This window comes from Melanotaenia boesemani, chromosome 10 (genome assembly GCF_017639745.1).
Source record: "Melanotaenia boesemani isolate fMelBoe1 chromosome 10, fMelBoe1.pri, whole genome shotgun sequence".
NCBI lineage: Eukaryota > Metazoa > Chordata > Actinopteri > Atheriniformes > Melanotaeniidae > Melanotaenia > Melanotaenia boesemani.
The window spans coordinates 35,534,167-35,558,588 of record NC_055691.1 but is presented as its reverse complement, the minus strand read 5'-3'; the positions used below and the strand labels follow the sequence as shown (position 1 = coordinate 35,558,588).

General features: G+C 40.0%; 2 protein-coding genes across 4 annotated transcripts; both read left to right on the top strand.

Moving 5' to 3' along the window:
• Nucleotides 1-1,551: 1,551 nt before the first annotated feature.
• Nucleotides 1,552-15,536, top strand: dyrk4 (dual-specificity tyrosine-(Y)-phosphorylation regulated kinase 4). Of its 2 annotated transcripts, none has more exons than XM_041995970.1 (14): nucleotides 1,552-1,806; nucleotides 6,514-6,597; nucleotides 7,935-8,087; nucleotides 8,278-8,428; nucleotides 8,639-8,802; nucleotides 9,758-9,894; nucleotides 10,578-10,718; nucleotides 11,461-11,599; nucleotides 11,828-11,909; nucleotides 12,665-12,837; nucleotides 12,950-13,010; nucleotides 13,393-13,522; nucleotides 13,674-13,828; nucleotides 13,938-15,536. In XM_041995970.1, the coding sequence occupies exons 1-14, from the start codon at nucleotides 1,717-1,719 to the stop codon at nucleotides 14,198-14,200; spliced, it is 1,923 nt and encodes a 640-aa protein (XP_041851904.1). In that variant the 5' UTR covers nucleotides 1,552-1,716; the 3' UTR covers nucleotides 14,201-15,536. The 2 variants fall into 2 exon arrangements, with proteins under 2 accessions (XP_041851904.1, XP_041851906.1); XM_041995972.1 differs by lacking the exon at nucleotides 1,552-1,806 and adding an exon at nucleotides 3,405-3,844.
• Nucleotides 15,537-15,993: 457 nt separating this feature from the next.
• ndufa9a (NADH:ubiquinone oxidoreductase subunit A9a) lies at nucleotides 15,994-23,328 on the top strand. Of its 2 annotated transcripts, none has more exons than XM_041996505.1 (11): nucleotides 15,994-16,065; nucleotides 16,864-17,034; nucleotides 17,143-17,240; nucleotides 19,638-19,729; nucleotides 19,855-19,996; nucleotides 20,164-20,266; nucleotides 20,467-20,537; nucleotides 20,917-20,993; nucleotides 22,071-22,166; nucleotides 22,683-22,749; nucleotides 22,861-23,328. In XM_041996505.1, the coding sequence occupies exons 1-11, from the start codon at nucleotides 16,011-16,013 to the stop codon at nucleotides 23,029-23,031; spliced, it is 1,143 nt and encodes a 380-aa protein (XP_041852439.1). In that variant the 5' UTR covers nucleotides 15,994-16,010; the 3' UTR covers nucleotides 23,032-23,328. The 2 variants fall into 2 exon arrangements, with proteins under 2 accessions (XP_041852439.1, XP_041852438.1); XM_041996504.1 differs by having other exon boundaries at nucleotides 15,996-16,065; nucleotides 16,861-17,034.
• Nucleotides 23,329-24,422: the final 1,094 nt, after the last annotated feature.

Sequence of the window (24,422 nt, the reverse complement as noted above, 5' to 3'; positions counted from 1 at the left end):
GGTTACCTCGCTTCAGTTTTCCTCATGTGACACCTGCCAGGCCCCACTAGAATGTCTTAGAAAAGACTCTTCTGGTCTGGTGTAGCATGTCCAACCACCTGCTGTGCAGTCTGTCCAGATCTGGCCGGAAAGTTCACAGACTTAGAAAAGATGTAGATGAGCAGCAGCTGCTGACATGACTCTGTTATACTTGGATCTAGGGCTGATTAATTAATCATTTTAAAATTAAAAGCACTAGGAATAAGTCGTAGGAGAAGACATGAGGCATACTGTACCTCTGTGTTACAGCGTGTCAAAACTGGCTGACTGGGCAGTAATAAAATACAGTACCGCGGTGCTTCATGCTACAGAAATAGCAACATTTTTCCTGTCACTAAAACATGTTGATTTACAGATGGTATTTCTGGTAGCGGTCTTAAACTTGGTTGAGCAAAGATACTTCTGCTTATTGCTAGTGTTGCCTTTGGTATGAAAACAACATGTAAAATGAAATGATGATCTGTAACCAATCTAATAACATGAAGTTAAATAGACAAGTGGTATTTAGGCATCTTTTAGTCCCCTCCAGTATATCCTTTAATAATTGATGAAGAATCCAGTGGTACAGAGATAATTATAACACTTCGTTCCTACATTATTACCTGAAGAATAAAGCCCAGAGTCAGCATCTGAGCCCTGTCCTGCTGTGGACTCTGCTGTTTTCTTCTGCTGTGTGCAGCAGGCAAGAGGCCAGGGCTGGCTTGGATAGGATGGGCTAAGCTGTTTTCTTAGAAAGACTGAAGCATCCTACAGGGTCTGAGGCACCAGTAAAGCAGGTGGAAAAAGGTAGAAGATGGGTTTGCTGGCAGGGGATATGGCATCCCACTGGTTTTGTCTCTAGGATACTGTGGCAAGTGTGAAAGCAGAGGAGAGTTACAGGCATCTGTTGAACCACCTGGGAGGCCCATTAAAGCTGCATCTCCTCCCTGTCTGACTTCCTCAGCCCCATGAAGTGCCCACCTGGGAACACGATGAGATCTGTATCTACAGTACCATTTTCTTCTTCTGTCTAGCCCCCTCCGAAACAAGCACTCCCAGAGGCATCTTTTACAGGAAACTAAGTGCCAGGCACCTGCTGCTTTGTCTCCGGCTCAGGATGGGTTCCTAGAGTCCCATCTGTACGTCACTGGCAGCAGCAAAGGCAGAGCACTCCCTCACAGGTTATAGCAGCAGCATCCTCTCACTGTCTATCAGCAGTTTGCTGTACTGTTCTGTCTATACCCTGGAGCTGAGAAAAAATTTGCTAGATCCTGACAGGGAAGAGCAAACAGAGGCATCGGTGTGTAACCCTATACTGTATAAATGATGCAGAGAAGCCACGTCCTGAATACAGTGGAGGATTTTGAAGAATTACGGGAAGTTCGACATTAAGAACTATAATCCAAATTTAATGGATCTCAAGACATTGCAAGAAGTTCATGGAAACTTTAACTGATTACTGAAGTTTACCCATCAAGGTTCTGTGAAGAGGAAGAACCCAGTGGACATGAGAAACAGCTTCTAATAGAAGAACTGCAGGGGAATGCAGGCCCTTCATCATCATCTTTCTTTTTCATCAACAAACAAGAGGTGTCCACTTTATCTGATGAGGAGCTGCCTTCCCTCTGGCAGGAAATGGTGTCTAGAGGTTGAGGTGGGCTTTAAGGAGTGGCTGTGACAGCATGGGGGTGATGTGCTATGTGGGAAGACGGGACCTCACCTACCTGCTGTGGTTTTAGCCTCCTCCAGGGCTGCTGCTGGGGCAGGAACAGGAGGGTCCAACCTGAGGTATGTTTACAAGCAACACAAACTAGACAGGATTTCACTTATCTGGTTACATTTTCCATCAGGCCACACCCACACCACCATCTTCCATCTCTTATTTACTGTTCAAAATATTTAAGTCTCTCTTTGGTGAATTGTTGAAAAGCAACACGGCTCATTTTTCTTTTGTCAGCTTTACATAAATGATTGTTTTGTTACATACATTTTTGGTTGTCATGGTGAGATATACTATACTGTATATGCATTGTTTTGTCACCTCGGCAACCACTGCAGAGAGCAGGTGACTCTCCCAGGTGAAGTTTAATTATCTACGAACCTTAACACAGTTACAGTTTTGGCTCAACTGTTTCTGTTTATGAACTAATTGTTTTAAGACTGGTGTTCATTTACTCATCTTACTTTTTTATCTCCAGTGCTGCAGTCCAGTCCAGTGATGCTAAGAAATGTATGGTTCCATGTAAAGTTAGTTTGAATAAGCATCATGCAAACAAATACACAAAGCTTATTTTCAGTTGCAGTTTATTCCCCAGCTGAAGTCATGGGTGAGACCTATGTCTACAAGATGAATGCATCCTGTGCTCATCTTTTTATAAATCAGCCTAGATTTAAATAAATCCCTCTACTTCTGAGAGAACTGAATATCCTCCATATTTATTTAGCTGTCACTGTGTTCCCTTGTTCTCTTGAGGGAATTCCTCCAGCAGGGTCTATAAAGACTCGTTGGCTCTGCACCATCCAGACATGATGCATTTTTTGTGCTCTTTGTACTGTAACTTCATAAAGGTCTGATCTTATAAGTAGTGATAATATGTATTTATACTGTATGGCTCAATCCTGAGTTACAAAAACTGATGACAGACTGAGGGAACTGATTAAGCAAGGGTAGTGAAGAAAGGCTTCCTGATAGCTGCTCATCAGCTGAGGCTTAATGCTGAGTTAGACTGCAGTTGCATAACGGCATCCTCTTATCATATTCATCTCCCACTTGTTGTTGCTGGTTAATCATCACATGGAGCATCTGAGTTGTTTTCCTCCTGCAGCGTGGATTAGTCACTGGAAAACAAATGGCCTCCTCATACATTTGCATAATAGTGTTAATGCTGTTTGGTGTCTTATGCAGAAGGAGAAAGTGATTTTACTCACATAAGTTAATATATGTTATTATATTTCCGTGGCTCTTTTAGCAAAAATAAACCAATGATTTTACATACGTTTTCAGATGGTTTTATACAAGTCTTTAAAAGTTTAGCGAATGCTTGTACAATTAAACCATCATTCAAAAGTGACTAAAAATTGTTGCACTTGGCCAACAAGGTTGGTTATTATTTTTCTCTCTGTAGAGGCTGAATTAGAATTTATTTCCTTCATTATAAACATCTGAAAACATTATGATTATCTCATCTAACTGGAAAACTTTTCTGGGGAAAAGAGAGAGGCAGACTGCTGGTACGCTTTTGTCGGTGCATAAGCTCTCTGGATGTTATCTTGAGCGCGAGCAGTCTACATAGCGAGCAGTGCAACCGGGACGTGCGTGCGTCGGTGTAAAAAGCCCCCTCTCTCTGTACAGCGTCGATGTTGGAAAGCGCATCAGTCCCACAGCCTGGTGTAGGTGGACTACCCAGCACACAGACAGAAAACAAATCTATATTGGGACAGCCCCAGCTGTCAGCGGCAGCAACCTGAACAGGTGGCTCCCTTGGTGTCTCAGCAGAGCGCGTGAAGGCGCAGGGACCCTCAACAGCTTGCCTCGCTCTCTAATCTCCTCTCTGACGACAGCGCATTTACCCGGTGCGCGTAAAACCAGGAGTACGGCCGGGTTTGGTTGTAGGGGATCTCATCAGTCATCAGGATTTTACTCATCGGTGTTGTTTCAACGTTGGTCACGAAGTTGGGACTTGAGGAAAGTCTGCCTTTGCTTTCAGACTGGACTGACAGAGTTGGAAATAATGACTCTTTGTTGGATTTTATAATTTCTCTTGTGCGTTTGGATTGACAAGACTGACACTGAAAACTCAGCATGTTGCCAGAAATAAATAACAAGGTGAGGCGTTGTTGCTGGTAAAACAGCATTTTATACTGTTTTCAGGAAAATTTGTGGGATTTTCCATCATTAACATTATTCTAATCTAAGGAATAACTATTGCTATGTGAGAACACTAAACCTCCAATCACATTATGATCCATTTGTGCCATATATATCCATTTGTTCTTTTATTTTTAATGGAATTAGGAAATTTGCCCACATTCAAGTATAATATCCAGACTGACTTTGGTTTTAAAGAAAGTGACGACAAGTATATTTTTACAATGAACCCAAAGCAGAAATCCACCTCTTCCTGTATATTCACATTGTCTTTATTGAGTGGGCAGTCATTCTCACTTTGAAAATATTCCCATTTCTCCTCCACAAGTTATCTCACTTCACTGCTTATTTTGTCGTCCGCCCCCTTTCTCCTGAACGCATGCCAAGTTATGATGAAAAATCTGATCCATTTCTATTTCAGTCGTTGTTTAGCCCACTTATTTCAGCGTTTGTTGTGCTGACAGATTCTGTAAGTCTATATGTGTTCTGGTGTATTTTTCACACCGTAAATGGAAACTGATAAATTTAACCCTTGCTGTTTTTGGATCTTAAAACAACCTTAATGACGTTGATCACAGATCGATCTGTATGGTTACTTTCTAAGCATCATTTTACCTGTGTGGGACCACATTCAAAGCCAGAAGGACACAGCTTTAGTGACTTTTCATTGATAAGTGTCTCCCTTACAGATGATAGTGTTAGAGCTCATCGTTTTACACTGTGTGGATGAGTTGAGTTTATTTCATACGTGCCAAATACATTAATCACATTGAGTGAGGAGATGCTGTGCACGAGGTTTAGCTAATAGCTAGTTTCCATCTGCAGTCCTTGTGCAGGTAAAAACCAAAAGGATAAAATACAAGGTGACATGCACACGTTCTCCCACAAGTTCTTGATGTTTGCCCTGCTCCCTCCCGATTGCTTTGGTTTGACCCTCTGACCAGCTGACCTTCCTTGAGCAAAAACTGCTCCCACACACTTGCAAGGATCATGCTGGATCCAGCAAAGACCTTCAGCCACATGGATGAGTCAGCATTGCTGATGACCTTTCTTGTCTGTAATAAAATTTCTTCACTCATAGATGGATCGTGCTTCTACTTGGAGCCCAGAAAGACAGTTTTCATTATCACACAACAAGACTTTATCGCTGTCTGTGTGGAGTAAGAGGTTTCCTCCACTGCATTGTGGACAACTGAATTAAAGCATCCAGATTTATCTTCAGGGAAAATCGAATATTTTAATGCTTTTGGTTACAGTCTTGTGAAACACAGAAATTTGTTCATTCACAAACTCGTGTCACTCAAACAGCCGATGCTCGATTCTACCACCTGGATTGAACTATGAGCATTACTTACTTCACACTTTTTAGGTGCTTATTTGCTTTCATAGCAGTGGAATAAAAGGTCAAAAGTCATTATTTGTCTTTGTCACTTGGACACATGATATGTCGGTGGCTTTCCACTGGCTCAAGTCTCATTAGACAGACTTACTGCAGACTTTCAACCCTCACAGGTGATGTTGTAGAAGCCAACTTGCCACAGTGACCTACATGGCTCCTGCTGCTGCTCACGGCACCCTTGAGATTAGAACAGGACTGCATGATTGTACCTTACAAGTGTCCAGGTTTAATTAACTCAATTAAAAATTACATCAGTTTAATGTGAAGCAAGATGCCAGGGACTGAAGTTTGAGAAGAAACCAGCTCGGTTTCTCATGTAGCTCTGCTAACAAGACAGGTCAGATCACCTTCCTCTTTTCCTGAATGACCCTCCTTCAACAGTGACCTGATGTCTCAGTAAATTACAAAGCTATTAATATTAGGATTGTGAAGCTATTTCCTATGTTGCACCTGTGAACAACACACCACTTATCCAGATCAGCCCCTCCCTCTGTCCCTGCCAGGCGGTTAGATTGAGTTTAGCACCAATCCCCACATAAGGCTAAGCTTTTTTCACCCATATGGTGTCGCCCATCACAGTTGCACACACTCCCCTCCCCTGCTGATTAATAAGGCACGTGTAAGCTGGCTTGATGCTGGTGTGCAGAATTCATCTCAAATGTTTTAGTACTTTTTTTTTGTAGAACACCCTAAAGCATTTATTGCTTCCAAGTAACACATTCAGTAAAATTGATCTCCACTGTGCACAGACACGTGTACACCCACTGCCAGACACATGGACGTGCACATGGGCACACACCTCCACAAACTGGAAGGAACACAGAGAGCACTGGAAAGTGAGAGGATCGTTGTTGCTGGGTTTTTGCAGAAGTGATCTATTTTAAGATCATGGTGCATTATTTTTGCAAGTCTGGTTTCAGCCTTGCTCAGATGCCCAGAGGCAACGCGTTGCTGAAGAGACTGGAGAATGCAGCCTGCAGGAACATAAGAAGCCATTTCATTACTATTTTACAATACTGCTTAATCCGTCGCTTCTAGTGTAAAGAGATTCCTAAATCTGACTCAGAGATTATATCATCATGGATCAGTCTATATAAAAGTCTACAGATGAGAAAAATGATTAACGATTGTGCAGGTATTGTTGAAAATAGAAAGCAACTATCCTGTTTTTGTCTCTTTTTTTAAATTTTGTTGTGCCTTTTAATGGATCGCTCTGATTCCTCCGCAGACGGCACGACCGGAGGCTTTCCCCCACCCTCACAGACTCCCAGCAGAAGGCAGTCGTATTGGAACAAATCGACCCTGTTCACAGGTCAGCGCTTAACCTCTGCATTATGTTCCAACAGCTGACACGTACCCAGAACATGTTGTACCAACAATGCCACCTTTTCGTCTGCGTTTAGATCACATGTGCCTCAAGTATTCTATCAACACTTAGAATCAGTGCTCTTATTCTTTATTATTTTCACAATTAACGTGACCAGAATGCTTCTTCAATTGCTTAGACAAACTTCGCTTACACTTGCTTTACTCCATACCAACAGAGAAGCTCCTTAATAAAGAAGTGCTTGTAATTAACAATTCAGATGACATAAATTTTGAATTTTAGACAAACATCGATGTTGCTGCGCACATGTGTGTGCGCTTATAGGATGTAAAACAGATTTCCACGGATACAAGAGCATCTTATCTGGACAGCATGTCTTCCCAGTTATGTACAGGCATGTAACTGTGTTTACTTCCTTTGCCTGTTGTGGCAGGTGCTTGAGTCTATATTTAGCTCTATCTCTATGCGTCATAACCAAGTTGGCAGATCCTGCAGGAGCTCTTAACACGTGAAATGAAATGTCAGAAAATCTTACTGTATAGAAAAGCTTTCTTATGGAAAGCTATTAATAATTCATATGAAGGAGTTTATTATGGTAATACAATGCATTGCTTAAGGGCTTCGATGTTTCACAGAGAGGAATTTTCAATAATACTCCACATCAAGAAAAGAAATTAAAATATGTGTTGAATTTAATTAACAATTAGATTCAGGTTTGTACGGACAAACAAAGGTATAGGCACAATGTCTCATTTTCTCCTGAGCATCTGGCAGCAGACAGGGGTCTTATGCTGCCCATCACTGCACGGCTGAGCCTCGCAAGGCTGCAACACATGTAATCGTGCTCCGAGAGCAATCACAGTGGCAGCCAGAGAAAAGCAGGTTGCTGCACTTCAGCTCCCCCACAAAGCCACCACAGACAGACTCCGTCAAGGCCCAGTCTCATGGGACTTTGTCCCCATCTTACCCTCACCCTTATCAGTAATTCCAGTCAGTACGTCCTGGGAGGTAGTGGTCACCTGAGCCTGCATGTAGGGAGATACTTAGTTTGACAGCACAAGCCAAAACTGAGAAGAAAAGATGTACCTGTGAAAAAAGGGAGGACTGGTTTGCTGAAAATGTTCTTCTTCGTTTTGACTTTTATTTGGACATTTTTGTCTAAAGTTTTCTCTTATTTACATCACTTAGTTCAAAGGTTTTTAAGCTCAACAAACCAATCTGACAGATTTTGTTTTTATCTTAAGAAACTTACTTTTTCCTATTAAATTTTGTTTAAATGTTTCTAATGTATATTTTATCCCCAAAATACTTATGAATTACAGAAGTTTGGTTCTGGTGTGGGTTCGCTGCCTCAGCTTGAGCCACCGGTGGTCCAGGTGGTGGTCAGTAATGCCAAAAACCAGCACCAGCAGTCAGACAACATCCTGCCCCAAATTGTCAACAAAAGGGGTCAAAATAACTTTCAAACACACTCGGTGAGACTTTCGTTCCTTTAGCACCTATAAAATGCTGCAGTAGCACCTTGTTTTGCGCAGTAGTGAAAGATGTGTTTAATTTCATATTACAGAATAAAGAACGCCAAAACTTTTACTGTGTAGTCACTTCAGCTTTTCTTTGCTTATAATACGAACTGTCTCTGCTTTGTCCGTGTGTGTTACTTTGCAGGAAGAGAGGCCAAAGCCCACTCAGCCATTCACCATGCGGTTTGGAGCAGCAATGGATAAAGTATCAGTCTCTCGCAACAGCAAGATTTTCAGCAACAAAATTGAGAAGGAGAGAACGTATGAGGGACAAAGGTTACCCATGTCACCTACAGGTATGCTTGGTTGGATTACAACCACACACAGATGTGATTTCACACTCTAATGCAAACATACTATCAAGTAATATTTCCTACTGTCCTAATGGACCACAAATATGCTGGTGTTGAAAGATGACTTTTCACAGTCTTGTGTGGTTGGCAGAGGAGTTATCAGTATGACCGTGACTAATCCTGTCTTCCTCCTCCTCTAACTTCTTTGTGCAGAGGCGTTGAACAACTTCCAGGAGCGGCTGACAGAGTTTGAGCGGGAGGAAGTCAATGACTATGCAGAGATCTGGTTCCTGGGTCTAGGCTCCCAGAAAATTGAGGGTTGCCAGGGAGCACAGCAGAACTCTGGATATGACGATGAGCATGGAAGCTACATCAGGGTAACATTTTAGATGATTTATTAAGGGGTCTTACCAGCAGTCGTAGAGATTTTACTCCATCAAGCTTGACACCAATTTAAATAGAAACAGCTTTTACCATTTTTACCATTATTTTTGTCTTTTAATGTTTATCATTTGTCAGGCTGAACTTTATTTTTGACCATAGATGATGTTCACAAGCGTGGACATGGAAACTAAATCCTAAAACATGCGTTCCACAAGCACAAACACGATGAAAAAAGATGTAGCATTTCTATAAAAGGTTTGCTATTTTTCACTCAGCTTTTGGAAATACTTGTTTAAACGTTGTGTTTTAGTTTTATTCAGCAGTGGTGTCAAGAACAGCCACCATCACATGTTCTCTGTTTAACCAGAGATAGAAACACAACATACAGTACTTAAGCACACACTTTCATGCCGCTTAAGCTGAAAGGTACGGGATCAGATGCCTTCACATGATTTTAATCTAGCAGCTGAATTTATGAAACAACTGCTGTGTGTCTGACTTTACTGTTTAATTAACAAGCAACTGCGCTGAGGTCACAAACCCTGCAACAGCAGGCTCAGCTGGCTTGTTTGAGTCCGACAGCTGATTGGCAGTTGTGTGTCAATAGATAAAATGCAATGAATGAGCTGTTTAAGGCTGAGTGACTGACCATTGTCTGGGCTCTCACATGCCTTTTGAAGCCGATCTCGCTGTCACAGCTTTGACTGACAGTAGAAGCGAAGCTGTCGGATGTTTAATGGCTGCGTGGATGAGATGATGCTGCTTTTATACTGCTGTGGGCTCATGTTACACTGAAATACTATGAAAATTGTTTTGATTTGTTATATTTTTATATCACTGTTGCAAATATTTACTGATGGGTGATGTCTAGATTCAGTACTAATTACAGCTTACACATTAGCAGCATGTGCTGACATATTCACGGTTCCCCCTCCTGTTGTCTTCCAGGTACTGCACGACCACATTGCTTACAGGTTTGAAGTTCTTGAAGTGATCGGGAAAGGTTCTTTTGGGCAGGTCCTAAAATGTCTGGACCACAAGAACAACGAACTTGTTGCTATTAAGATGATCCGCAATAAGAAAAGGTGCGAGTTCAGATTTCTTTCTTTCATCTTATTTCATTTCTCTCTTATCAGTCTGGTTTTTCCAGAACAGATCCCCAAATGATTGACTCTCGTATCTATTAAAAATCCAGTCTGTGTAATCGTGCTTTTAAGAACATGTTATAGCTTGCTACGCTGTCAATTATTTATCAAATGCAAGGAGTCATCTTTTGGCATTTATTCATGATCTGATGGCCAGTTGTGAGGTTTCTCCCACATGCCTGCACCATGATCATTTTACATTTTAGGAGTGTGCCAAACCGTTGAAACCAGATTTAGCCTGATAGAAGTCAGTGCTTCATGGTGTTGTCTTACCTTTCCTTCCTCGCTGAGGATCACAGTGGCTGCAAATGCATGGGTTCTGTTAGTTAGATGCAGCAGCCTTTGGGACTTACCGCTACTTCAATAATGCAGAAAACAAAATGGGTGCAAGTGCCACAACTGTGTTTTAGGAGAACCTTTTGCCCTGTCAGATGGCTATCTCAGTAGTAGCTCTTTAAAGAAGGATTGTGCATGGTTGACATGAAGAATTATCACAAGATTTTGCTGTTTTTGTTTTGCTTTTTTGGACTATTATTTTCTATTTCTGGCTCAGGATCATACGGACATTTAAACATGAATATTATTTGAATTTCAGAATCTAAAACTTGTATATTTGTCCGTAGGTTTCATCACCAAGCTTTGGTTGAGCTGAAGATCCTGGATGTAATAAAGAGGAAAGACAAAGACAATCTTCACAATGTCATCCACATGAAGGAGTACTTTTACTTCCGAAATCACCTTTGCATCTCCTTCGAGCTTCTGGGGTTAGTATGTACACTCACATTTGGCATGCAAACAAGCCGGCCTCCACAGAGCATTAGGAACACTTTACTGAATAATTGATCTTTTAATCAAAGGTATTCAAGGTGTGTCACCTTTCCCAGGTACACAGGCTGGGTGAGAACACTGCTCCTCACAGCCATTTCTAACTTGTCTCTCGTTCTACTTTTACATAACTGCACTCACCCAGGAGTTAAGTGATTACCTGTGCATCTTAAGCCATCTATGTTTTAGCATAGATCACCACTGATGTCTATTTGAGGGGAGATAGTTTTGTGTGTCACTCTGGCTGAATGACCTTTAGGGGACGTCTTGGACTGGCACCTTGTCTAACATTACTGTCACTGAATCCTTTAGTTAAGGCCTTGATCAGGGCCCTATCTCTTACCCCATCTTGCTTCATGGTGTGAAGGATCCTGTTACAACCTCTAAAGAAGTTTATGCTTATCACAAGCAGCAATAAATAGCAGGAGGATACTCTTCAATGTATCTGTCGTCCTGTGAATGTGAGCACAATCAGATTATTTCTCAGTATGCGCTTGATATTCGGAGGATGTTCAGTCATGGGTGTTAAGTTTCAGGTATTTTATATGTGGAACTATGTGGTGCATGTTTTTATAAGTTTTTAAGTGAGCTTTCTCAGCTATTTGGTCCTTCATGTACAAAGCATATCCATAAATGTTCTTCATAAACTAATCACACATTCTATTTTGTCTCCATCGACAGGGTGAACTTGTATGAGCTCATCAAGAAAAACAACTTCCAGGGTTTCAGTCTTGCTCTTATCCGTCGGTTCGCCCATGCGCTTCTCAGGTGTCTGCAGATGCTGCACAGGGAGAAGATCATCCACTGTGACCTCAAACCGGTACTGATTTCTTCACATCTGGAAGACTTAAAGCTGCTTTAAAATATCTAAAGAAATGATGGAACTGACTGACACAGACAAACAAAATCTACAATCCAGACTGTAGTGTAGTTGATGACATCTGTAACGATTAATGAGATGTGAGCTCCATCTTGTGGACATCATGGTACTGCACTACAACTAAATGAAAGAAAAGTTTCAGAATGTGTTTGCTTATGTTTGCAACAGGAGAACATCCTTCTGTCTCAAAGAGGGCCGGGGAACATCAAGGTGGTCGACTTTGGATCAAGTTGCTATGAACAACAAAGAGGTGAGAGCACAATACTGCAAAAAAAAAAAAACATTACTGGAAGGTTATAACTTAAAGGAGAACACTTCAGGTACACACAAGGAAAACCTTTTGTATTTCAGTTTATTATTATTATTATTATCATTATTATTATTATTATTACAGAATAGAATAGAATAGAAATACTTTATTAATCCCTTTGGAGAGTCTTTAGGGAAATTTGGGTACCAGCAGCAATACAACACCAACAGTAAAACAGGACAAGCACAAGACACAATATATACAGGTACAAAGCAAAATAGAGGCAACAAGGTGCAAGAAAAGCACAAATAGAATGCAATAAATAACAATAAGGTAAGTTAAATAAAACAATATAAACAAGCATTGCACACAGTAGAGGTGGTACAGATTCCCAGCTCACTATTGCACGTATAAGTTATTGCAACTGTTTGTATGGGTTATTGTGCATGTGTTGTTTTAATGGGAATCTAAATAATTAAACATTATTAATTTATTTAAAGGCGGGTGGGATAAAATAAGTTTGTACTTTCTTCTACTCCTTTTCAGATAGAATATGTAGTTTTCAGTTAAGTTTATTTTTATTTTTAATTATTTATGTCTGTCCATTAATAAATGAATATTTTTTATTATTATTACATGTTCATAATAAACTATCTAAACTAAACAAAAATAACTTACAACATCTTTTTTTTTTTTTTTGGTCTGGTGAGCATAGACACTGGGAACTTGACTTGCTCTATTTTCACCTCCTTTAGTGTACACTTACATCCAGAGTCGCTTCTACCGCTCTCCAGAGGTCATCCTGGGCCACCCTTACAGCATGGCCATTGACATGTGGAGCCTGGGCTGCATCCTTGCTGAGCTCTACACCGGCTATCCTCTCTTTCCAGGAGAAAGTGAAGTGGAGCAGATAGCTTGCATAATGGAGGTATGATGTTGAGATTAAATGTGTGTTTATTTCACTTTTCAAGCCATTTCAAATACACTTTGCTGTTGAATTGCTTCTGTGCTTGAATGAGTCCTGATATTTTTCTTTCCAGGTTCTTGGCATGCCTCCAAATGATTTTGTTCAGTCAGCATCAAGAAAGAAGTTGTTCTTCGGTAAGAACTTTACCTCACTTAACAATAAATATGTAAATAATATATAGAAAAGATAGTAAATTTGCAAAAAGGAAACATAAAAACATCTTAAAAGTGACATTTTCCTTGATATTACATTTAGGATGCAGGCTTGGAGGTTCAGTAATAAATTCTTATTCTAGAAGTCCGAGTCTGTAGCGTCCTACAGATAGTAATCATGCAAGCAAGTCATGAAAAGCGTGGGAGCTGCCCTCTGATGTGCCACCAAGACCTATAAATATATGGATGATATTAAACTATGAATGGACAAATTTAGCACGTCCCTGGGGGCAGGGGTGGGTGTATGATGACTCTTTGTAGACTATGCCCAGTCAGTTAAAATATACTTATATTTTATGCGCAGACTCTAAAGGAAACCCAAGGAACATCACGAACAGCAAGGGGAAGAAGCGGAGACCCAGCTCTAAGGAGCTGTCGGCTGCTCTCAAAACAAATGACCCCTTGTTTTTAGATTTTATTAAATGCTGCCTCAGGTATGTTTAATCAGAAATTCTCCTGAATTGCTTTGACACTGCAGATTTACACTGTTATTCTTCTGTCTCAGACAAGTTATTTGTGTATTTTGTTATGATGCCTTTGTTTGACAGGAGCTGGTAGATTTAAGCATTTTTCTGTGCTTTTCAGTTGGGATCCAACTAAGCGCATGACTCCGGATGAGGGGTTACAGCACCAGTGGATCCTTGAAGGAAATTTCAATAAAGTACGATCCAGAACCAAGCCTACAGTCAAGAAGACCACAGACAGTTCAACCAGCACAGACAGACAAGCCAGCAAGTCTGGTAAGAGTGGCATTAAACCATGCATAAAATAAAAAGAAAAAAGCAAATGGCATGCACTTAATTTTTCCAAATGAGCTAGCATTAAATTTTCTTTGTTTCCATTGTATAGCAGAAAAAGCCAGCTCTGAATGCAGCAGTGATGACAAGCTGAGCAGGGACGGTACAACAAGCGGAACAAAGATGGCGTCTACCGAGCGCCTGCGACCCATCGGGGCCTCAGCAGAGGAGGAGGTGTGTGAGAGTGGGGGCAAGTTCTCCACAGATAACCAGGAGCATGGAAGCAGTGGAGAGAGGCCGATTCACATCATCATCAGGCCTCAAGATGAAGTGGAATCAGAAAGGGATGATAGCGAGGAATCGCCTCAGTCTTAGCATCCTTGTTGTCTGTACATGGAATCATGCTGCATTCATGGCAAATGGGAACTAAGAGCGTTCAAAATGAGAAAGTTGTATTTGTTTGACTCTGAAAGAAAATTAAAAGATTCTCTTTGTTATATATTGTCAAAACAGATAAGTCGACAGTTCCCACATGCTGTGAACAAAACTCTGATGTGATCACCAACAAAGATGGACGTCTTCTATTCATTCTTTTAAGTACAGTCACAGTGTATTATTTTTGTTCTGTGAAACATAGATTTTTTTAAACAGTGAAGTCAGGTATCTGCTGTATTTTTTATAGAAATAAAGACTTTGCAGAAATTTTGTCTCAAAGCATCACATCTAAGACATCAAACTGTCTGCAAATAAAAATCCATGTGTTTATATTTACAGCACGTCGAGACTTGCTGTCACTGTCTCCTTATCATTTATTGAATCCAGTCTTTGCTGTGCATTGAAAATCACATTAAGAGATTAGATTTTAACTTCTCAGTTTGTATAATAATAATAAAAAACCTGCGGATTTTAAAGTGCATGGTTCGAAAAATTACCACAACTGTTGTTGCGCTTTCTTCTTGTAGACATTTTAGCCTCAGCTTGCTTTGAAAATGGTAAAGATTTGCAGGATTGAGTGCAATAAAGGCTGAGCCAAATGTTTTTAATGACAACAGCAAATAGTTGTCACAGTTTTTAATTGTAAAATGAAGTTGATGACATACAGTACTGATTGTTAATTACTTCCTCTATTGTGAAATATCTCTGAGCCTGTGTTTCATATTTGTTTTAAAAAGTTAACTAAACAACCATAAAATGTGTATTTATATTAGAATTTATTGTATATATTTCTGCTGTAATTTCTTATACGTGTACCACAGAACATATTTTAAAATTTCTTGAGGAAATAGACAAGGTTTTACTTGTTGTGCTGTTACTGTATGGAGATATTTTGTATGTCCGTGTTGTTCCCTTTTTATATTAGAAACCAAAAGACAATCCTAATATTGATAGTTTGTGCCTTGCAGTATTAGAAATCTTGCACTTTATTGTTGTGTGTGTGTGTAAACCTGAAATAGGAACTGCTGCATACTTAGCTGATGTGATTTGGACTACCCTGCCAGGATCAGTTTTGTTTGACAAAATGATCACAAGATATTATATTGCCTAAAGAAACTATTAGCTGACTTTTTATAACCAATCTTTGTAAAGATTCAATTTAAAATAAAAGAAAAATAGAGAAAATAGAATGCCCTCAGCTAAATAACCAGAAACTCCAAGATGGATTGTAGGTATTATACAGAAAATCAAGAAAAAGAACTTTTATGTCTTTTAAGCTGGAATAAAATGTTTCAAAAACAGTGTGTTTTCATAGTTTATCTTTTTAAAACCTTTTAATTGTGTTTATGTAAATGAAGTTCAGCATGGCAAATTAGGACTTCGGCACATTTTCTTTATGCTGTGAGACATAATCACTGACCTACACACAGACATCTAAGACTCTGTAGTGCTTTTAATGAAGCATATCCTCTAAATCAGCACTTTCTGGGGATGGGAATTATTTAAGGGCCCTTTGACCACTGAAAGCCAGTATCCTGAGGAATATTTACTACTAGAGAAATATTTTATTATAAATCGTAATTTTACACTTAATGAGCTTTTGTTAAATTGTGTGCGACATATTTTATTTTATTTTATTTTATTTTATTTTATTTTATTTTATTTTATTTTATTTTATTTTATTTTATTTTATTTTATTTTATGGCGAGTTTTATTTATTTTGGCCTGACCAGCTACCGTAGTCGGAAAGATGGCGACCTTAGTACTGGTTAGCCGTCCTGCGAGTGTCCTTCCAAAGATTTCGAGTAAGTAACATTACAACTACAGCTAAGGTATATTGAAAATATGTTTCTGGCAGGTCTTCATGGTTTATATTTGTATTTACATGCTGCTCCAACACAAGCAAACATTTGCTTCACACACGCGACTGGAGTGACCTTGCTAACATGTTTGCTAACACCCGCTAGCAAAGTTATAGCTACATTGGGATTTAGGTCTGTTATTGTTAGCGACATTGCGAAGTGATTACATGTGTCTGCATAACTTCTTTGTTGACTGAATGAGGGGTTAAATAGTTGAATCGTTAATAGCCTGGTCTATTTGTTTTAAAATTCTGGTACAGTACCAAACGATCTGCTGCTTTTCTAAATAACAGTTTATTCTCGCTAACGCTACGTACACAGTTCCTTGACGATCATGTTATGATGCTGCTTTTATATGCACGTGTAAGACACTTTTAGTACGCTTAATGCTGCGTTTTTGTTTTTTCCTTCACCAGTTTAAGGATGCAAATTTTGATGAAACCATTGTTAACACAGTTAACTCTGATCATTGCTTATCATGTCAGCTGCAAGTTTGCAGTAATTTGTTGTGGGCAAATATATGTACAATGATTTAAAATTACTAGCTGTAAGCACTGTGTCCATGAACACTTCTGAAACCTTCAGCGTTTTTTCTTCCTTTTTTGGTAGTTTTTACAACTATGGTTAGTAATTTGTATTAGCAGCACATTTATGTCACCAAGTTAGATTGTGTTAAAGAAGCTAATGACTTTTTATTCATGTTAAACACCAACTGATGTCTTATTTTCTTCTTCTCAGCAGGCAGCTGCCCTGCAGTATTGGCTGCTGCGTCTGTCACCACAGTCCAGCAGAGGAAGCTGCACCATGCTGTCATCCCCAAAGGGAAAGGAGGCCGCTCATCTTCCAGTGGAATAGCAGCCACTGTATTTGGTGCCACCGGCTTTCTGGGTCGATATGTGGTCAACAGGCTGGGTAACTTTAAAAAAAAAAAAAGAGGAAATTATAGTTGCATTCAGGATTCAAAGACTGTTGACAAGTCAAGTAACATTAGAGTTGAATGACTGTCCTGTGGTCTTACAGGTCGGATGGGTTCGCAGATTATCGTTCCTCACCGCTGTGATCAGTATGATCTCATGCACTTTAGGCCCATGGGTGATCTTGGGCAAATCATTTTTATGGTAAGATGTAAGATGTACACATTTATACATGTATACATGCACATTTACACATGCAGATATTACGGATGCTCCAATCCAATATGGTATTGGTACCGATATTGAAGAAATTCTAAATCGGGTATCAATAACAATGGGCCTGATCCATAGGCACAGATCTAGTTAGTGCTTTGAATGATGTCATGTGCTAGCGACGCGCCATGCGGAGGCTAACATTAGTTTTGAAAGTGGAGTGAAAAGATCGATCACCCTGAACTTTTTCAAACCACCTCTGTTAACACGTTCAACAGCTGTGTGTAAAACCTGCGCAGTGAGAGTTCAGAGAAGCTGGAGATTGAGAGGCATGTGTGTGAAAAAGCTTGACAAGTTGGGACTATCTGATTTTTATTTCCACCAAGCCAGCGAAGTTATTGTTTTATTTTTTAGGCCTTACAGTATTCTGGCACCATGTCATATCTGCGTCTTGCAGAGTTTTTGCACTGAAAAAAACAAAAGAAAAAGACTTTTTAATAAGTTAATGTGTGCTAATGTGGACTATTTTCATACAGAGTTCATCTACCAATGGTGTGCGATGAACGCGATGAATTTGTTTTATTTTATTACTCATTTTACATAGGATTTTTTTTCCTAATTGTACTGACTGATCCATTTCAAAGAGGTTTCATTTGTCCTCATTCTTAAGCGTGGTAGCTACGCTATTTTTTTTCTTCAGTTTTAGCAATTTATTATTATTATTATTACTATTTGCAGTAACTGAAGGAGCAGAAGTTTAGTTATATTTTTAATTGACAAAAATAACACGCTAGCAGCGGTAATTATGTAATTAATCGCGTTAAGATTTTATCACGTGCGCAGCATCCGTCATTTATGATGACGAAACATGGAGATTTCTAAAGGTGAGCTGGCTCAGTCTATAGATGGATTTGAGGGCGTCACACCAGTGGGGGATGATGCCGTTTTAACATCCACACTTTTCCTGGCGAGAGGATTCAACATCTGCACTTTTGACATAGTTTGAACAAACGTCACTGTTCTGGTCGTCTCTGTAGCTGTAGAGCGCATCGCGGCAGCCTCCTCCCCCCTCCCTCTCCTGTTGTGGATGATGTCAGTGATCAGCTGATCAGCTTTTCTGTCGCTAGTACCGTCTCTCTTGTTGTGTTTGTTTATCGTTCAGGTGAAAAGTAGGAAACGAGCTGTTCGTGGTTCACACTGGCACATATTTCCCCAAAAGTTTCGGTTTTGGATGCTCTAGCTAAAGTAGCTGCATCTATCAGATTTATGTCAATCAGACCCAAGTCTGCTGATAACAGCAGCCTGTTTCAGTTAAATATTGTTTGCCTTTATTTTCTACAACTTTTCAGTATTAATGAGGTTTGCTAGTGACACAGCTGTAAAATCTACTAGTCATCAGCCATGCACACATCTATGAAGATGGATCAGGTTCAGATATCTAGTGGGAGTAAACAGGAAAAGGAAACAAGCAGACGTCTTCTCTAGATCACTGCTGCTGAGCTGATGTTGGAGACACAGGTCTGATCATTTAGAGACCATGAATGTGGTGAGAGGAATTATGAATGGGCTCTAAAATACAAACCAGAGCAGGATCCGTCTCTAACAAAGTAGCTGGCAGGTGGTCGAAAGGATTTATACTTGCAGGGGTGGTTCTAGAAAAGTTTTGATGGGGGCCAGGCGGGGGCACTAATTGATGACTCTAAATTCTCCCTAGGAGTGAGTGTGAATGGTTGTTGGCCCTGCGATGGACTGGTGACCTGTCCAGGGTGTAACCTGCCTCTCACCTGTTAATGCTGGGATAGGCTGCAGCTTAACCACGACCCTTAATGGACTAAGCGGTTCAGAGAATGAATGAACTGATTATTACAACTAAAGTGATCATTTAATGTAAAAATTCAAAGAAAAACCCAAGTAAGCTTTGACACTTTTTATTGATACAGTAAAAACAGGCATAGTCGCGAATAGTGATTAATCACGATTAATCCATTAGTAAGCTGTGATTAATCTGATTAAAAATTCTAATAATTTGACAACCCTGACTTTTACATGTTTCACCAAGCTTGTGAAGCTTAAAGTTTATGACTGTTGTGCTGGTGCAGAGTTGTTAAATAATTCTGGACATTTGTGTTTGTTAAAAAAAAAAGTGTTGAAGTCAAGTCTGATGTTGCGTTTCATGAAGAAAAATCTCAATCTTTTCCACACAATGAGACAAAATCTGTTTTTCTGTATCAGCCGATGCTAAATCTCAGATATCGATATCGGAAGTGGAAAAGGTGGATCGTGCATCCCTGCAGAGATGTTGCTTTTATAAAGTGTGAAATCATTCAAACTCATTATTTTAGGCCTTAAATGAATTGATCATTGACCCTTGTTCTTTCTGTGTAAAAGGAGTGGGATGCAAGGAACAAAGACTCCATCAAACGGGCTCTAGAGCACTCTAATGTCGTCATCAATCTGGTGGGCAGAGAGTGGGAAACCAGGTATACCAGTCTGGAAAAGTGCATCTGGTTTCCATTATGTGACCCACATGAAACTGAATTATGATTTTAAGATGGATTTGAGATTTATAATTTAGTTTTATTTTTTCTTTTCTTTTTTTTTAAAGAAACTATGGCTTTGAAGATGTCTTTGTGACCATCCCTCAGCAGCTTGCCAGGGCAGCAAAAGAAGCTGGCATCACAAAGTTCATCCACATGTCACACCTCAACGCTGATATCCGCAGCCCATCCAAATACCTCAGGAACAAGGTTGGGAGTGTTTCTCCATGTATTACACACGTGATAATTAACTATTAACAACTAATAATGAACTAGTTTAGCATGTTGCATGTTAAGCAGCTTATATCTGCTTTGAAGGATTAAAAAATCTAACGTGTATAATTGAAGTTTGTGTGTTTGACGCTCTTCTTCGGCAGGCTGTAGGGGAGACGGCAGTCAGAGACGAGTTTCCTGATGCTATCATCATGAAGCCCTCTGAGATGTTTGGAAGGGAGGACAGATTCTTCAACTATTACGCAAGTAAGAAAGCTGCATGTGTGATTCTAAGCGTGTTGTGTCCCTTTGGATTTTTTTGCAGTTTAACTGCTGCATATTTTCTGCTTTGATAAAAGCGCAGCTTTCACCAAATACATTTTTGCCACTTGAGTGTCGGATACTGTTTTAGTTGTCCCGTTTGAAGCGTTAGAAAATTCATCCTGCTACTTAAATCCTCTGTCTAGACATGCGCTGGTTCGGCACTGCGGTTCCTCTTATTGCCCTGGGGAAGAAGACTGTGAAGCAGCCTGTTTTTGTAAGTTCATATCAGAGGAAGTTTCACTTTCTTTTTCTTTCATTTACTGTTAAACCAAGAACAAGATATCTGCCCTCTTTCATCCCAGTTACCTGTTTCTCCATCTCTCTCTTTTTCATTTCTCCCTTCGATGTGTTCAGTAAACCCTGATTATTTCTTCTTCGTCTTCTTCTTCTTCTTTAAAACGAATTACTGCCACCGAGTGGTCTGGAGTGTGGACCAGAATGTTTCCAGGAGCCCAAGTTGTCAAACATTAGTTTGCCTGCTACATTTTTCCAATCCCATGCGCCGCCCTGTCATGTTGCTCCGCCCCCACTGGTTTAATGACAGTGAGCAAATGTGTCAAATGAACCCAGCAGCGCTGACTTTTCTCCTTCAGGTGGTGGATGTGGCCAAGGCCATCATCAATGCCGTCAGAGACCCTGATGCAAATGGAAAGACATATGCATTCGTCGGGTAAGCAGTCAGCTCATTAACTAAAATGTGGGATAATCTACGCCTGATGGTTCAAACATTTACTAAAGTAAGATAGTGATTTGAATTTATAACAAATATTGTTTCACAACTATTATCTATCTTATCTTTAATATTCATGCTTAATGTGCTAAAAGGTGTAAATCAGAGGGTCCTAGAACACAGACGCTTCTGTTGTGGTGAGTGCAGGCTGTGCTGCAGCATCCACAGCAGCTGGAGCACATCAGACAAAGACTGAACTTATCAGCCTCTACAAACTGATCACAGTCTCACTTTGGTTTCCAGGCTGAAACTTTGGTTGACTTCTTTTCATTTGTTTGTATACCACATTTCATGTACAAGACAATTCAAAGGGCTTTACATAAAACATTAAAAGCATTACAGAGTCCAAGAAGCAAGTGTATTAAAAACAAAATGGAGGCGTCTTTAACATTTTACCATGTGGCTGAAATGGACCAGCACCGTGTCTGTGTTCTTGTACCTCCTAAAATACACATTCAACTCAGTAAATGTGAAAACTGTAAAGCAGAGGACATTAGAAAGTAGAGTTATCATTGTAGTGCTGGATTTACCCACAAGCTGTGGAAGATGAAATAGAGGGGACAGAGAACAGTTAGTGGTTCTGAAACCCTCCAAAAAGATGAAATGATGTTTTCAGGGGAGCTTGTGTGTAACGTGGAGTGTAAAGCATTCCATAGTGAACGGATGGTCGCTACGCTGACGTGTACATCCTCAAGTTTTGTGTATGCAAATAAAATGTTTCAGTTAGTAAAACATTAATTTACTTTCTGTTTACTTTTAATTCTGTACTGTTTTAAATTACAGGCTGCTCTGAATGAAGGGAAATCTTCTTCATTGTTAAATAATGAGGGAGAGTAAAGGAAGAAAGCAGAGTTTATAGTGTTACCTGGCAACCTGAGCAAAGGTGAAATGGCTAACACTTAGCATACTTTATCCACTTCCTCCCAGTTGTTACGTGGCTCAGACCATGATTGTGGAAGACAGATTTAAATGGTCAAGACTTTTGATATTTGGTTTTGTCTCGTGTTTTTCTTTAAGTCCTAACCGTTACCTCCTTCATGACCTGGTGGAGTACATCTACGCCGTGGCACACAGACCCTTTGTACCCTACCCCTTCCCTCGTCCACTCTATCAGTAAGAACATAATACATCTTCTTCAACATTGTCTTTAATACATTCATTGTTGTTTCAATGGCCTTAACCATTCAAACACAAATACATGCTACAAAACAAAGGAAGGGTTGACAGATTACTGCATAGACCAGGGCTGTCAAACTCTGGTCCTCGAGGACCCGTATCCTGCAGGTTTTTCCTGATTTAACACACATGAATGAAATCAAATGGATCCAACAGCTTCTTGTCAACTTCTTCACAATAACCCATTAATTTCAGTCAGGTGTGTTAGATCAGGGAAACAATGAAAACCTGCAGGATACCGGCCCTGGAGGACCGGAGTTTGACACTCCTGGCATAGATGCATGTTTACTCTGTCTTAAAGTTTCTGCAGCAACTTCTATGCAGATTTGACACATTAGAGAAACCTGCTTGTTCAAATATTTTCCCACTGAGTAAATCAGCTTATTAAAAGGCCACTTGTGTTGGACATCATACCACTGCCTCCTCACAGCGACCTGTTGTTTTTCTTTTTAGCTTGGCTGCACAGATTTTTGCAATGAACCCATTTGAGCCCTGGACAACCCCAGACAAGATTGACAGGGTAAGACAAACTTGCTAACCCTCAAAGTAAAAAGAGAAGTTTTGCATCAGTTATTGTGGACCAGGGACTGTTAAAGGAAACGGAGGACTGCATTGTACTTTTATTTTTCAGTTTCACTTAACAGACATGAAGTATCCAGGACTCCCTGGTCTGGAGGATCTTGGTATCACTCCATCCTCTGTAGAACAAAAGGCAATCGAGATTCTGCGTCGCCACCGCCAGTTCCGTTACCTCGAAGCTGACCTGGATGAGACAAAACCAGCCAAGACTGTCGACTATTAAACTACACAGAAAGAAACCTCTTTCAGTGTGTTGTCTTTAACTATATTCTGTACATAAATAAAGAATTATCCTCAAAGGGTGTTCTTCGTCTGAGTGTTTTCATGGAATATGACTGAAATTAGAATGAAATGTGGCAAAGCTGCCCTTTAAAAATATTTACTTATTCGTGATGTTGTCATTTAGTGCTGTAAACTAATTAAATATGCTCAATGCAACGTGAAGGGAAAACACACCATGTAATCTGAAGTGTACTTTGAATCCTTCATTAGCTTTTGAGTAATAAACTGGTCACCCACATGTGGTGTTGTGGTTTCCCTTAAAGCTACGTAGTTATGTTTTAGAAGAGTATTTGCATTGCACTCCTGTTTATTTACACCAAGGCATCAAACTAAACAGCTCATTTGAAGTGCAAAAGGCAGGAAATGTTATCTTGGAGATAAGATGTGCTTTATTGTTCAGCTGGAGCTGTAAAGCCAGCTTGGATTGAGGAGTTGCTGTAAAGGGGCAGACACCAGAATGACCTTGTTGTCGCCTTTGGAGAGAAATCACAATGAAGGCATATATTCGACTTGGAATAATTGGAGCCTTTTTACTCTTAATGTACTTGTACATAATCAACTCAACAACTGCAAGCTGGAAAGTAGCCGTGACTCCGCCCCCAGACCTGAGTAAAAAGCTGGACAGGATCGAACACATGCTAGACAAACTGGGTGAGTAACAACCCCCAAACAAGTTTAAAGACATGAAAGCTGAGAGTAACTTCTGCCTTTTTAATGGGACTTTCATCAAGCAGGCTGCCTCGGTAGCAGATTTAGTTGTGGTGGAGTATTTGAGCTGGAAGTGTTTAATGAAAATCCCATGCAGAACAGCCTCAGGTTATTTTAGTTGTTGAGCAAAGTCAGAAATGTGTTGATGAACGTTCAAATGTGACAACTAAAAGTAAACTATCATCCTACAGCTGATCCTTTTCTGTCCAACCTCTGCAGGGCCACGCGATCAGAAACAAAGCAACAAACTGATGTCTTGAGGTGGCCATGGGAGAAAGATATGACTATCAAATGATCAAATTATCCTTTATTTTACCAGATCTGCTACTACACCGCCAACAATGAAATCATTATTGGGGGGCTCAGATCTCACAAATATAACATGAACCGCTGCCTGGTGGATCCAGGCTCTGGAAGCGTTCCCACTCTGCAGGAGTGTGAAATGGCAAAGCAAAACCAGCTTCACATTTACTGGAACTTCACACAAGTAAGACACCAGCTGGGAACCATTACTGCTGGATGTTCTCTGCTCCTTCTACCGTGTATTTTCAGATATCACCAGCAGGAGGCGACAAAGTCAGAAATGTGTTTATGAACGTTTAAACGTGACAGCTAAAAGTAAAC